General features: G+C 30.1%; 1 protein-coding gene across 2 annotated transcripts; it reads right to left on the reverse strand.

Annotated features, from left to right (window-relative positions):
• Positions 1 to 1,253: 1,253 nt before the first annotated feature.
• LOC117931430 (exonuclease DPD1, chloroplastic/mitochondrial) lies at positions 1,254 to 7,668 on the reverse strand. 2 transcript variants are annotated; one of them, XM_034852426.1, is made up of 4 exons: positions 7,448 to 7,668; positions 7,280 to 7,346; positions 3,153 to 3,815; positions 1,254 to 1,785 (listed from the first exon to the last, which is right to left on the reverse strand). In XM_034852426.1, the coding sequence occupies exons 3-4, from the start codon at positions 3,737 to 3,739 to the stop codon at positions 1,359 to 1,361; spliced, it is 1,014 nt and encodes a 337-aa protein (XP_034708317.1). In that variant the 5' UTR covers positions 3,740 to 3,815; positions 7,280 to 7,346; positions 7,448 to 7,668; the 3' UTR covers positions 1,254 to 1,358. The 2 variants fall into 2 exon arrangements, with proteins under 2 accessions (XP_034708317.1, XP_034708318.1); XM_034852427.1 differs by lacking the exon at positions 7,280 to 7,346 and having other exon boundaries at positions 7,398 to 7,668.
• Positions 7,669 to 14,027: the final 6,359 nt, after the last annotated feature.

A 14,027-nucleotide genomic window follows, 5' to 3' on the forward strand; every position in this document is an offset into this window, starting at 1 on the left:
AGGTATCACTTAGGGATTTTCAAGAGTGAGGTATCTCTTGAGAAGTGTAAAAGATGTTTGGAGTCAAAAGTCCAAGAGGGTGGATTGAAACCATAATCCAATTGTATTGCTTAAAGGCATTAGTAGAACCTCAAGCTTAGGATTGAAGCTAGAGGAGAGTGGATGTAGGCCGGGTTGGGCCGAACAACTATAAAATCTTGTGTTTGCATTCTCTCTTCCATACTCTTTTAATTTATATGTAATTGTCTTTATATTGTTTTATTATATACTTCATATAATTGTCTCTTACATTCACATAGTTTAAATTTTTAAAAAAAGACCATCACCCTTTTCGCCCCCCTCTAGAGTGATTACCTTATATTAGATCAACCTAATTTTTCTAATATAAAAGAATATATATTGAGACAAAAATTGTATAATTACACAATAATCATACAAATGCAAATTGCAAATAGTTGCAAATCTCAATTTTCCTTTCATTTAAAAAAAAATAATATTAAGCTTTTGTATCTCAGTTGGTTAAATCACCCGTTTAGTAAACGGTCTTGAGTTTGACTCTCTACAAAAGCATTGATATTTAAATAAACTTACAAAAGTATGTTTCACTTGCTAGAAGTCATTCGGAGATAAGATAGGCATTTAAAATAATAAAATCAAAATTTTATAATCACTAATAAATTTTTAAAGCTTTATTTCTCCTAGCTAACTCCACTTAACCTATGTATTAAAAGAATCATTCATGATACTAACTTAAATGATATAATAGAATCATAACTAATTATTGAAAATTAATAATTGCAATTAATATCTAAACATGAAATAATTTGATATCTAGGATTACTATAATAAATTAGTGATTAAAAGAAAATCTAGATGAACACACTCATGTGTTCACCTGCTAGTGTATATATATATATATATGCATATAGACGTCCAAGCTTCTTCACAGCCCTTAAAGATTCTTTAAGGGAACATCCAGGTCTGTCGAGAAGGTCTTTTTAACAAACAAGAAGAAGGTGCATTTATAGTACTGCTATCCAAGAGGCATTAAGCGAGAGACAAGTATTAGAACCCTTCCTTGGAAGCCTTCCATGCAAATAGTTGCTTCTTTCATTTTCTTACTGTTTTCTCAACTAGACAGTAGTTGGGTTTGGAGAGCCTATAAATAATGGTTACAATGATCATACAAATGCAGAAGTTGCAAGTCTTCAATTTTCTTTCATTTTCGAACTGTTTTCTCAGCCAAACAATACTTTGGGGAGCATATAAATAATGGCCTGACAAGATTTTATTGATATGAATTGAGTTAAAAAGATTACAACAAATAGTTGTTACCAGAGCAAAGCCATGGCCCTACACTAGTTTGAATTCTTCTTCTTCTTAGGATTGATTATGTCAGAGGCTGTGAATGATCGATCCAGAAGATTAGCAACTGACAATTTCAAGTTGAAAGTCAGCATCTGGAGGATCTGCGACAGCGTGTACACATCCGACAGGACTCTGTGAGCTGGACCAACTAATGGAATTCTATAGTACTCCCGCAAGGCTTGCAGCGATGCTCCTGAAGGGTGATCTGACCCTGCAGACTTTATGAGTTCCCGAGCCAGGGGAAGCGTGTCCATGAACCGCCAATTTGGAGGAACCTCTGTGTTGCAGCGGCTGAACTCATTGATCAAGAAGGGTACATCAAAGGATCGCCCGTTGTGAGCAACCCACAAGATGAGCCCCCCAGGTTTCTGGCGGCTTTCGACGTACTGCAGCAAGATTGGAATCAAATCCTTCCACCTACATGAAAATCACAAAGAGAGACGAAATGAAATATTGCATGAATGATAGAACAATCAAGCATTTTTGCCAAAACACGAGGAAAAAGGCATTGAAATAGCCATGGCAGATGACAGTACAGGATTAGGAACTTGAAAATTTTATTCTACTATTCAAGATATGAGATAACAAGATTATAACTTTGAATCGTCTTCATTTCAAGATTCAAGGACTTAAAAAATGTTTCCTAAGATGGATTAAAATAGCATACATTTTTTTCATATGATCCAGGCAAGAATAGGATGAACAGGGGCGATTCCAGAAAGAAACTTACAGTTTTGATGAAGTAAACTGAAATTCAGAATAGAAATGAGAGAGGAATCTCAGGACCTGTTTCGTAACATTTTCAAAAATGGTTCTCAAAAAACAATTTTTAAAAATAGTTCTCAAAAACGGTTCTCAATCGTTTTTAAGAATAAAATTTTATTTGGAAACTCAACCATAAAAAACAGATTTTTCGACTTATTCTCCATCATGAGATTATTATACACTTAAATACAATTCAAAAGTTTTTAAAGTATCTTCATTTGTTCAATTGTCGTTTAAAGCTTTTGATAAAACACAATTGGAAATACTAGAAATTTGTTTTAAAAAATAACTTGATTTTAGACAAATTAAAAAAAAAAAAAAAAAAAAAAAAAAAAAAAAAACTATTTTCTATCAAAAGTTTGTCAAATATGTTTTCTAAATTAGAAAACTATTGTCTATTTTGAAAAATAGAAAACTGTTTTTAAGAATAGTTATCAAACACACCCTAAATAACTAAAAAGTCTAGGACATAGATCAAGTAAAACTAAAGGGTCTAAAAGTACATTTGACAATATTTTTACAGTGTTTTTAATTGAAGTGTTTTTAAGATAGTGCATTTAGTAATTATATTAGAAAGAGTTTCTAACCTTTGTAACACTTGAACATTTCCATCATTCAAATATTAAAAATGCTAGAAACATTTTCTATAATTACTGTCAAACGCAATCTAAGAGTATGTTTGACAGTGATTCTAGGAAGTGTTTCTAACATTTCTCATATTTGTGAGATAAAAATTTTCAAGTGTTAAAAATATTAGAAATACTTCTTAAAATCATTGTCAAACGCACACTAAAAGTCCGTTTAGTAGTGATTTTAGGAAGCATCTCTAACATTTCTAGAAAACACTATAAGTGATTTTTCAACACTACAAGTGATTTTCCAAATTTTTAAAAGTGTTTCCTAAATTTTTCCAAACACCCGATTTTTCTTCAAAAACACTACCAAACAGACTCTTAAGTTTATGAGGTGATTAACAGACAAGAAGTAGCAAAGAAAAATAATCAGCAGTTAGATGCTACCTTGGGACATCAGGTCTATTGACCATATAGGTTGTAATGCCATGGACATGCGGATTTGGCACTATGCGTTCAGGATTCACGAGTGTTTGGAAAGTGCTGCTTTCGCCCCCCCCAAGATCTTGAAGGCCAATCTCAATAATTCGGTCATTTGCTCTGCTAAGCCCAGTAGTCTCAGTATCAAAAACAATAACTGTCACAAGTTTGGCAAGGTCCTTATTCTCAGTGACCTTTTCTTGGACCTCACAGTATTGAATTCTTTGGGATTCACTTATCTCTAACTTATCTACAATTAACTTAGTACTTGTTGAAACTGTTCCATCCACGATTTCATGCCTTATGTTGCTTCGTTTGCTGCTTTGTGTATATTTGTTTCTTCCTTCACTTTTTGTAGTTATTGGTCTTCTAGTCCATCTCCTACTGTTTCCTCCTTCAAGCCCATTAGTGTGGGAACCAAGTAATTTAAAACTAGAACTGCTTCTGCAAGTGCTACCTAAACTGTGGAAGCTTTCCCGCCAAAAACTAGCTAAGGTATGAATTCTGCACCTTGGAACTTGTAAGATTGAGAAGCACATGGGAACTGTCCTCATCTGAACTCAGAAGCTAAAACAGAACACAATGTTGTCAGGTGAAGACTTCCACATCACAAAAGCAGTTGGATTTTACCTGAGGATAAAGATACAGCTAATTTAGTGGAATACAGAATACTAGAGTAAATATAATCTAGGACATAGAACAAAATATGTCATCCAAAAAGTCCTATTCCCATTTGTTATAATACCACCGATGCAGCACAAAGCAAATTATTAATTCAAATAGGTGAGCAATATCCAGAAGGTAGGAGTACTCATTATGAAACTGTAAGGCATTCAACACTACTCGTCCTATAAAAACTGGGGTCTTGATTTTTTGGAAATATGGTCTAGCAATACCAGAACTCATCATCTGAATGGTGCAGACACTTAGAAGATCAAGTTTCTTAGAAAACTCAGGTTGCAAAACAGTATTCCCAATGTAATCTAGCATTCCCCAGCATAGAACATTATAAAGAGTTGGATTCATGTTGTTCATTGAAACTCTGCATAATTTAATTCTGATTCAGACATTGTTAAAGCTAAATTACTAAGATTTTCACATAATGGTGAGAAAAATACAGCCAAGGTGTTAGGATTCCAAAAATGACACTGTTACAGTCCATGGGTTTAAAATAGAGCATTGTTGTCATAAGGTACTCATATAATCAAGTTGAAGAGCAGTAACAAGAGCTTTCTGATTCTATATCTAGAACCTATTTTACACAAACATCAAATGCAATGGTTCTAAGTTGAACCAATTCTGAATTTAATCAAGTTTGACTGCAGGATTTTCAGGCCTGCACTGATCAGTGATCAGTCCTGCTTGTATGAGTGTTTTTTCTAAAACTTGGTATCATACATAAGCCATGGAGATCACAAAAACAAGAGCAAGAAGACTTTAGTTGAAATGTGTGACACATGACCAGCCTATAGTGGCTAGTGAAGTAAATAAATAAACAAACAAAAAACAACAATAACAACAAAAATGAAATAAAACAAAAGCAAATCAAACATAGAGAATCCACTGTGGACGGCTAGGATACACACAAGGTGAGATTCTACATGGACTTAGTTAACAAGCTCCAAGGCAAACAAGAACTGGACATAAAGTCTAATGACCCAAAACTTAGATCTTCGTTATTGATGTAACTGTGAGGTCTTGTACACGTAACTGACATCAAGGGGAAGGCAAGGAGGAATGTTCAAATTGAGAGCCAGCTGAAATGAGAATTCAAAAGGCCCCTTCTGAATGTGGAAAGAGATATTTATATAGATGATTATATGTTTGTCCCACCTTGCTAGAATTTGGTGCTAACAGTTACTAAGATGGCAGAAAAACCATTAATGAAACTGCATTGGTGGAGTCACATGGTGCCTGGGGGGAGGCACTTGCCCCTTCTGAAATTTGGAAATTTTTTTGACAAGGTGGCAATTTGACCCCCCTGAAACCCCACCCCCCCCACCAACAAAAAAAATAAAAATTCCTAGATCTTGCCCCTCCTCAACCTATTTCCTGGCTCCTTCACTGAATGGAAGTCTTATGATCTATGCTAAAGGGTTCTGCAACATGGAATGTCCCATTTGAAGATTTTATTGCCCAGAAAAGCCCCAGCCGTCTCGTAATCCTAGTGTAGCACACTGTTATATGTCCCTATGACGTATCCATCTATGTGGCGCTCTTAGTGAAAGTGCTTAAATACAATGCATAGGGAATGGTCACATAATCCAATCCGTATAAAATAGAATGTTACGGATTCATAAAAGGCATGCCACCCCACATGAGATAGGAAGGAAAAACAAAGAAGGAAGAGAAGAACATGGATGCCTAGTCTTGATTGCTTAAATTCAGATGATTCTAAAATGTTAGTATCCTAGAAAGGAAAAAAGTTCACTGCAATGTGTCAAGGAAACCACACTACAATATGAAGGAGCAGGAAAATTTTACTTACCTGAGTCCTAGTCAACAAAAAACTGCTTGATCTAACAGTCAAATTCTAGAAGTAGATACTAAAAAAAAGAAGAGGACATTTTTGGCTAATTATGGACAATTTTAAGAAGGGTTGCCTCTTAGCTTCGACTTAATTGTTGATGAGTTGGTGATAAGTTGCACCCACATCCCAAGTATAGAAAAAAGATATTATTTCAGAACATCCTAAAATAGGAGAAGAGGGATTTCAAATCTGTATAGGCCTCTATCAAAAACCAACAGTATTATAACTATTATTCTACCATATCTTTCATCACAAACGTTGCATTGGAAAACACAATCAACACAAAAGAGAAAGAATCACAATTGAAATAACAATCTTACATCATTTGTCAATTATCTTATAAGCGAATATGCCCACAGGTTAAAACATTCTAATAGAAAGCACAAATGAGTATAACAACAATTTCCAACTATGGTGTATACCAATACATACAGAAAATGTGAAGCTCTTAATAACTCTCTCTAAGAGGTAACCAGTTTGAAATGACTAAAAAGCCTATCATCTTAAAGCAGAATGCCATTACATACCAAAAGCAGACTCCCAAAAAAATCATCACAGAATCATAAACCTAAGTCCATAAGCATCTAACAAGCCCTAGATCTAAAGGAACCGAAAGGAATTCTAAAATCTGTGTCAAAAATGAGGAAAAGAAATTTGTGGCTGGCCAAAACTGTATGGCGGTACCGAAGCCACCCTTATACTAAAAGAAACAATCTATCCAACTATAACATATCATGGCAAGGAAACAGCACAAAGACATGCAACAAAAAAAAGTCCCCATAACAAAGTCTAAGAGCTTAACCAAATGTGTTGTGTTTATATATGTAACCGTAAACACAACACATTTGGTTCTGTTTGGTTGCCAAGAAACCAGAATAAAAAAAAAGGAAAAAAATAATTTTTCTGAACTACGTTGAGCTTTCCATTTTCTTAGAAGCTAACAACATAAACATTAGAACATCAAATATCACCCTATCTTCTTTTCCTCAGGTTTCTCCACGACAAACAGAAGGTAAAGTATCCTCCTGAGTCTATTGAATCACCATAACATAAGCTTTCCATAATTCCAGATAAAATGAAGCTCATTTGTGGATATTCCTTATTAGAAAAATCTAAAACATAGGAAAATCAGATACTGGAAATTTGAAACTCAAAATTTTCATTACGACCCAGATACAACTAGCTGATGTTCATTTATTGTTAGCCAGATGGACAGAATCTATAGGATTCAAATCATATTTCTCATTTCCTTTTCTGAGTTTTATGATGAACCGATACAAGAAAATACGCAAAGAAGTAAGGTCATTTTTATTCAAGCGCCCAAATCACAACCAAAAGCTTTACATTTAAAAAGTCAAGCTCATTAGGTCGAACTGAAAATGAAAAATTACCCAACAGTTTTTAAAACGAAAACACCTGAGTCTCAACTTCAATCTGTGGATCTAACAAAACTAAACAATAATGCTGATTTCGTTTGATGAGAAATTTCATTGCTCTCTCATTTTCCTCGGTTTCTCATCAACCAAACATAGGGAAACACCAAAAGAAGTAAATCCATGTGTACCTAATCTCCTAAATCACAACCAAAATCAATCCACAAAGAAGCTCAGGCTCAAGCTCATTGATTCCAACTGCAAATGAAAAATCACCAAAACAAAAACGAAAATCAGAAACCACCCTACGAGAAGGTTCATCTCCCATCCACGGAATCCAACACAAGTAGACACCAAACCTCTATTTGGTCGCTGAGAAAATGCCGCAGAGAAAAGGAAGAAACTCAAAAATTTAAATACAAAACCATCAAATCAAATGACGCAAACGCAAGTCCAATAAACAGAACAAGCGAGAGAGAAGGATTGAAAAAATTTTCAAACTTCCATCATTTTCCTCCGTCTTCTCAGGGAGCAAGCAAGGAGAGGTGGAGTAAGATTGCGGGTACAAGAAAAGAATACAAAAAGACGAAAAAGAGAGAGAGACGTGCCTGAGACTCGGTCCATTTGGCTTCACAGCAGCGCTCATGAATTGATTTTGTACAAAGAAGTAAAGAATTTTGTGGAGCGAGAAAGGATTTCGGAAGCCATTGGAGTTCAGCATTTCGATGCAGTTTCAGGCCCAACATATGCGGATCCGGCCCCCGATCCGCCATTTTCGGGTCCACGTAACCCACGTTCAAGTCCACCATATTTCCCATTTTCCGATGTGTTTTGTTTCGAAACTCCACTTCTTCGTTGATGGCAATGGTGCGGATTTTTTTTTTAAACGGATTTGAAATTAAAATAAACAGAGTAGCGTGGAGTTTAAAATTTTTCTTTTAAATTTGAATCCGATTCGAACGTTGACCTAGTTAAATTTAAAATCAATTTAATTTAATTATTTTTATTTATAAAAAATTATTATTTTATTTATTTATATGCTATATTTATTTTTAATATATTTCAAAAAATTTAAATCTTAAATTTTAATTAAAAATTTTCTCATTCCTATCATCTCGTTTAAATTAAAATCCATGGTGGGTTGAGTTGACAAGAGGCCCACCTTCAAGATTGGGCTTTTGGGTGACAAAAATGCTATCTAATTGCTCTGGGCTTAAAAACACAAACCCAATCCAAAGTGTTAAGTTCAGTTTGGTAATTTTCATTTGAGGACTTATATTTTTTCCATCATTTTTTTCCCTTTTTTTTTTTATTTTTTATCTTATGAATGTTAATTGCCTTCTAGCACAATCATCATTTGTAATATATGTATAGAAATAAAAGTACGATAATTAAGGAAAAAAATAATATGACTCTTTATTATGAAAATTCTCATTTAGGTTGATTTTAAACAATTTTAAAGTATTTTAGCTTCTTTTTTTTTTGTAGAGTTTTTTTTAAGCAACAATTAAAATAATGAAAAATAATTTTAAAAACTTTTGTGTACTATATAAGTACATGGTATCTTTATGAAGAATAAATTGCAAAAACTATTTTTCATATTTAAATTATTAAATTAATTTATTTTAAAAAGCAAATTGATAATTGTTTTTAAAAACCATTTTTTTTATAACTTTTTTAAAAAACATCACAAAAACAAATCCAAAATACATAATTTTATAGGGAAGAGTTAACAATTATGATATTAACAGTCCATTTAATAGTATTCTAAAAAGTGATTATCATTTTCTAACACTTAAATTTTTTTTTTTAAGTGTTAGAAATAGTAGAAACACATACTAGAATCACTGTCAAACAGGTTCTTATAACTTGTTTAGTAGTAATTATAGGAAATGTTTATAATATTTCTAATACTTCAAAATTTTTATCATAAGTGTTAAAAATTGTAAAAATGTTTATTAAAATCACTGTCAAACACGTACTAAGAGTGCATTTGACATTGTTTTTAGTTGAAGTGTTTTTAATTAGATCGTCTGTTTAAAAGTGCATTTGGTGTTGATTTTATAAAGTGTTTATAGACTTTTTAATATTTGAAAATTTTTATCTTTTAAGTATTAAAAATGTTATAAACACTTCATAAAATCACTATTAAACGTAATCTAAAATTGCGTTTAGAAGTGATTCTAAAAAACATTTTTAACACTTAAATGATAAAATAAAATAAAATTCAAATATTAAAACAATTAAAAACGTTTCCTATTATCATTGTCAAACGAGGTAAATATTTATCTAGAGAAAACATTATGAGTAATTTTTTAGATTTTTAAAAATATTTCATAAATTTTATCAAATACATCATTACAGTTTTTAGACTAAAATCACTTTTTATAATCATTACCAAACGAACCCTAAACATGTGTTATATAGAACTCATAATCTAGATTATTTAAGGTACGACTTGAAATATATAAAGAAATGAAACAATAGTAAAACAAAAACCATTTCACTATGGTACGAAAGTACACTTTTTCGATACCTAAAAAGATATCACTTAATCAAGTGGTGTGATAGATATATCCCTATTTATGATTGTTTATGTTATAGTTGAATTTGTTCACTTTTTCGATACCTAAAAAGATATCACTTAATCCAGTGGTGTGATAGATATATCCCTATTTATGATTGTTTATGTTATAGTTGAATTTGTTTATATCACTATATCTTAATCTTATTCGTTTATATTTTCATTCAATGGTTGAAATTTCATCATATATATTTCCTTATTCGAACCGTGGACATCGTTACGATGATTTACCATTTTCAAAAAAAAAAAAAATATTAAAACAATAAAACCTTATACAATATAAAAAGAAATAATATCCAAATAAAAAAAAAAGATTGAAGATGACATAAAACGAACAAAAAAATCATATAGAATATACAAAGAATAATACCTTTTTATCTGGTAATCATTTGTGATTGAATAGCAATTTTATATTGAAAGCTGTCTTTTCTATACTGTTGAAAGTGATGTGTGATTGTGATCTGATCTTGCACACCATCCATAAATTAATTATTTAAAGATCATTTTTCTAATTATTTTTAGGCCCATTAGACACCATTTCAACTTCTAATTTTTTTTTTTTTTTGACATTTTTGAAGGTTTTGACATTTTTATCTTCTAATTCAATTATTCTTTTAATGTTATTCTTATCTTTGTTTTGTCAAAATTTGAGAACAAATGGTAAGATATATATATATATATATTAAAAGTCAATAAATTGTTCTTCAATACTATTTTAAACTCTTTCAATTTATTTGAAGTATTTTATATAAAGATTAAATGATTTAAAAAAATATATAAAATTTTAACTAATTTTAATTATATCTTTTTTTTATAATGTTATAATAAAAAAATAAAAAAAATTATTTACCTTTTCATTTTTTTTTAGTACTCTGCCTTAATAGTATACTAACCATTGATTCTCAAATTAATTTTCTAAGAGAAGAGAATTAATTTTTCCTCCGTTTTCTCAGGGAGCAAACAAGGAGAGGTGGAGTAAGATTGCGGGTACAAGAAAAGAATACAAAAAGACCAAAAAGAGAGAGAGAGACGTGCCCGAGACTCGTTCCATTTGGCTTCACAGCAGCGCTCATGAATTGATTTTGTACAAAGAAGTAAAGAATTTTGTGGAGCGAGAAAGGATTTCCGAAGCCATTGGAGTTCAGTATTTCGATGCAGTTTCAGGCCCAACATATGCGGATCCGGCCTCGATCCGCCATTTTCGGGTCCACGTCAACCCACGTTCAAGTCCATATTTCCCATTTTCCGATATATTTTATCGAAATATTCGGGTTCATGTGTCTTGTTTTGATACTCCACTTCTCCGATGATGGTAATGGTACGAGTTTTTTCGTTACTGAAAACGGGTTTGAAATTAAAATAAATAGAATAAAGAGTTAAAAATTTTTCTTTTAAATTTGAATCCGATTCAAACGTTGACTTAGTTAAATTTAAAATCAATTTAATTTAATTAATTTTATTTATAAAAAATTGTTATTTTATTTATTTATATGCTTTATTTATTTTTAATATATTTAAAAAAATTTAAATCTTAAATTTTAATTAAAATTTTTCTCATTCCTATCATTTCGTTTAAATTAAAATCCATGGTGGGTTGAGTTGACAAGAGGCCCACCTTCAAGATTGGGCTTTTGCGTGACAAAAATGCTATCTAATTGCTCTGGGCTTAAAAACACAAACCCAATCCAAAGTGTTAAGTTCAGTTTGGTAATTTTCATTTGAGGAATTATATTTTTTCCATCATTTTTTTTTCATCTTATGAATGTTAATTGCCTTCTAAAACAATCATCATTTGTCATACAAGTATAGAAATAAAAGTATGATAATTAAGGAAAAATAATAATATGACTCTTTATTATGAAAATTCTCATTTAGGTTTATTTTAAACAATTTTAAAGTATTTTAGCTTCTTTTTTTTTGTAGAGTTTTTTAAAACAAAAATTAAAATAATGAAAAATAATTTAAAAAACTTTTGTGTAGTATATAAGTACATGGTATCTTTATGAAGAATAAATTGAAAAAACTATTTTTCATATTTAAATTATTAAATTAATTTATTTTAAAAAGGAAATTGATAATTATTTTTAAAAATCGTTTTTTTATAACTTTAAAAAAAAAAATCGACAAAAAACATATCCAAAATACAAAATTTTCTAGCAACAAAACATTAACAGTCCATTTTGTAGTGATTCTAGAAAGTCATTCTTATATTTCTATCACTTTAAAATTTTTATTTTTTAAGTATTATAAATAATAGAAACACTTTCTAAAATCACTATCAAACAGGTTCTTATAACCTGCTTGGCACTGATTATAGGAAATATTTATAATATTTATAATACTTGAAATTTTTTATCATTTAAGTGTTAAAAATGATAGAAATATTTTTTAATATCATTGTCAAATATGCTCTAAGAGTGCATTTGACATTGTGTTTAATTGAAGTGTTTTTAATTGGATCACTTGTTTAAGAGTGTGTTTGCTAACGATTTTATGAAGTGTTTTTGGACTTTATAACACTTGGAAAATTTCATCCTTCAAGTATTATAAAGCCCCAAAACACTTTATGCAACTACTGTCAAACACACTTCCTATGATCATTGTCAAATGCACTGTAAAAGTGTGTTTGACGGTGTTTCTAGCATCTTTAATACTTAAAAAAGAAAAAAATTTAAGTGTCAGAAAAGTTAAAAATACTTCCTAAAATCACCATAAAACACACTCTAAGAACCCCTTTAGTAGTGATTTTAGAAAATACTTTTAATATTTATAATACTTGAAATTTTTTATCATTGAAGTGTTAAAAAACTATAAAGGTTTTCTAGAATCACTCTTAAACGCATTCTAAGTATTTATTTAGAGAAAACACTACGAGTGATTTTTCTAAATTTTAAAAGTATTTTCTAAATTTTATCAAACACGTAATTTGTTTTCAAAAACACTTTTTAAACTAAAATCACTTCTTATAATCGCTACCAAACAAACCCTAAATATATGTTATATAGAACTCATAATCTAGATTATTCAATTGTACAAATTGAACCAGTGAATATATAAAGAAATGAAACTCTAAATAAACGAAAACCATCTCACTATAGTATAGAAGTACACTTTTTCGATACCTAAAAAGATGTAACTTAATCAAGTGGTGCGGCATATGTATCTTTACCTACTGTTATTTATATTATAATTCAATTTGTTTGAATCACTATATCTTAATCTTATTCGGTTATATTTTCATTCAATGATCTAAATCTCATCATATATATTTCATTGTCGACAAGTAGACATCATTACGATGATTTACCATTTTCCAAAATAAAAAAATAAAAAATTAAAACAATAAAACCATATACAATATAAAAGGAAATAATATCTAAATAAAAAAAAAAATTGAAGATGACAACGAAAAAAAAAATATAGAATATACAAAGAATAATACCTTTTTATCTGGTAATCATTTGTGATTGAATAGCATTTTTATATTGAAAGCTGTCTTTTCTATCCTGTTGAAAGTGATGTGTGACTGTGATCTGATCTTGCACACCATCCATAAATTAATTATTTAAAGATCACTTTTCTAATTATTTTTAGGGCCCATTAGACACCATTTCAACTTCTATTTCTTTTTCTTTTTTTTTTTATACATTTTTGAAGGTTTTGACATTTTTATCTTCCAATTCAATTATTTTTTTAATGTCATTCTTATCTTTGTTTTGTCAAAATTTGAGAAAAAATTGTAAGAAAAAGAAAATTGAAAGTCAATAAATTATTCTTTAATATTATTTAAACTTTTTAAATTTATTTTAAATATTTTATATAAATATTAAATGATTTAAAAATATATAAAATTAGATTACTCTTTTATATTTTTTTATAATAAAAAATAAAAAAATTATTTTTCTTTTCATTTTTTAATTAATAATAGGCCTTAATAGCATACTAACCATCAATTTTCAAGCTAATTTTATAAGAGCATAGAATTAACTGTCAACACAACAATAACTTCTACCTTAAATATTATTTGTTCCAAGCATATTATTAAAATTTATTAAACCGTGAATTAGTAATATTTTCGGTTTAATGACCGGTTAAATTTTTAAAACATTGATTTCATCATCTAAAATTTACCATTAAGCTTTTAACCCAAAAAGATAGTCCATATTTATCTGTGTAAGTCGGATAAAAAATTTGAATTTTTGTCTCCATCATGACTACCATTTTACTCGTCTACTTGTTCTCCACTACCCCCTTCCATTGCATGCCAAAAAAAAGTGGAGGAAAAATAAATCCCTTTTGTCCAAAAACAGTCCAGGTAAACCACAAATGCCCCTGACATGATGCCTTTCATCTCC

The sequence above is a fragment of the Vitis riparia genome, chromosome 14 (assembly GCF_004353265.1).
Source record: "Vitis riparia cultivar Riparia Gloire de Montpellier isolate 1030 chromosome 14, EGFV_Vit.rip_1.0, whole genome shotgun sequence".
In the NCBI taxonomy this organism is placed as follows: Eukaryota; Viridiplantae; Streptophyta; class Magnoliopsida; order Vitales; family Vitaceae; genus Vitis; species Vitis riparia.

What these genes read in the sequence shown, in the direction of transcription:
- LOC117931430 (XM_034852426.1), bottom strand. Translation starts at nt 3,739, where the DNA reads ATGAGGACAGTTCCCATGTGCTTCTCAATCTTACAAGTTCCAAGGTGC. An exon ending in AATAGACCTGATGTCCCAAG is followed by an intron (nt 1,786 to 3,152) that starts GTAGCATCTAAC and finishes ATTTTCATGTAG; the next exon opens with GTGGAAGGATTTGATTCCAA.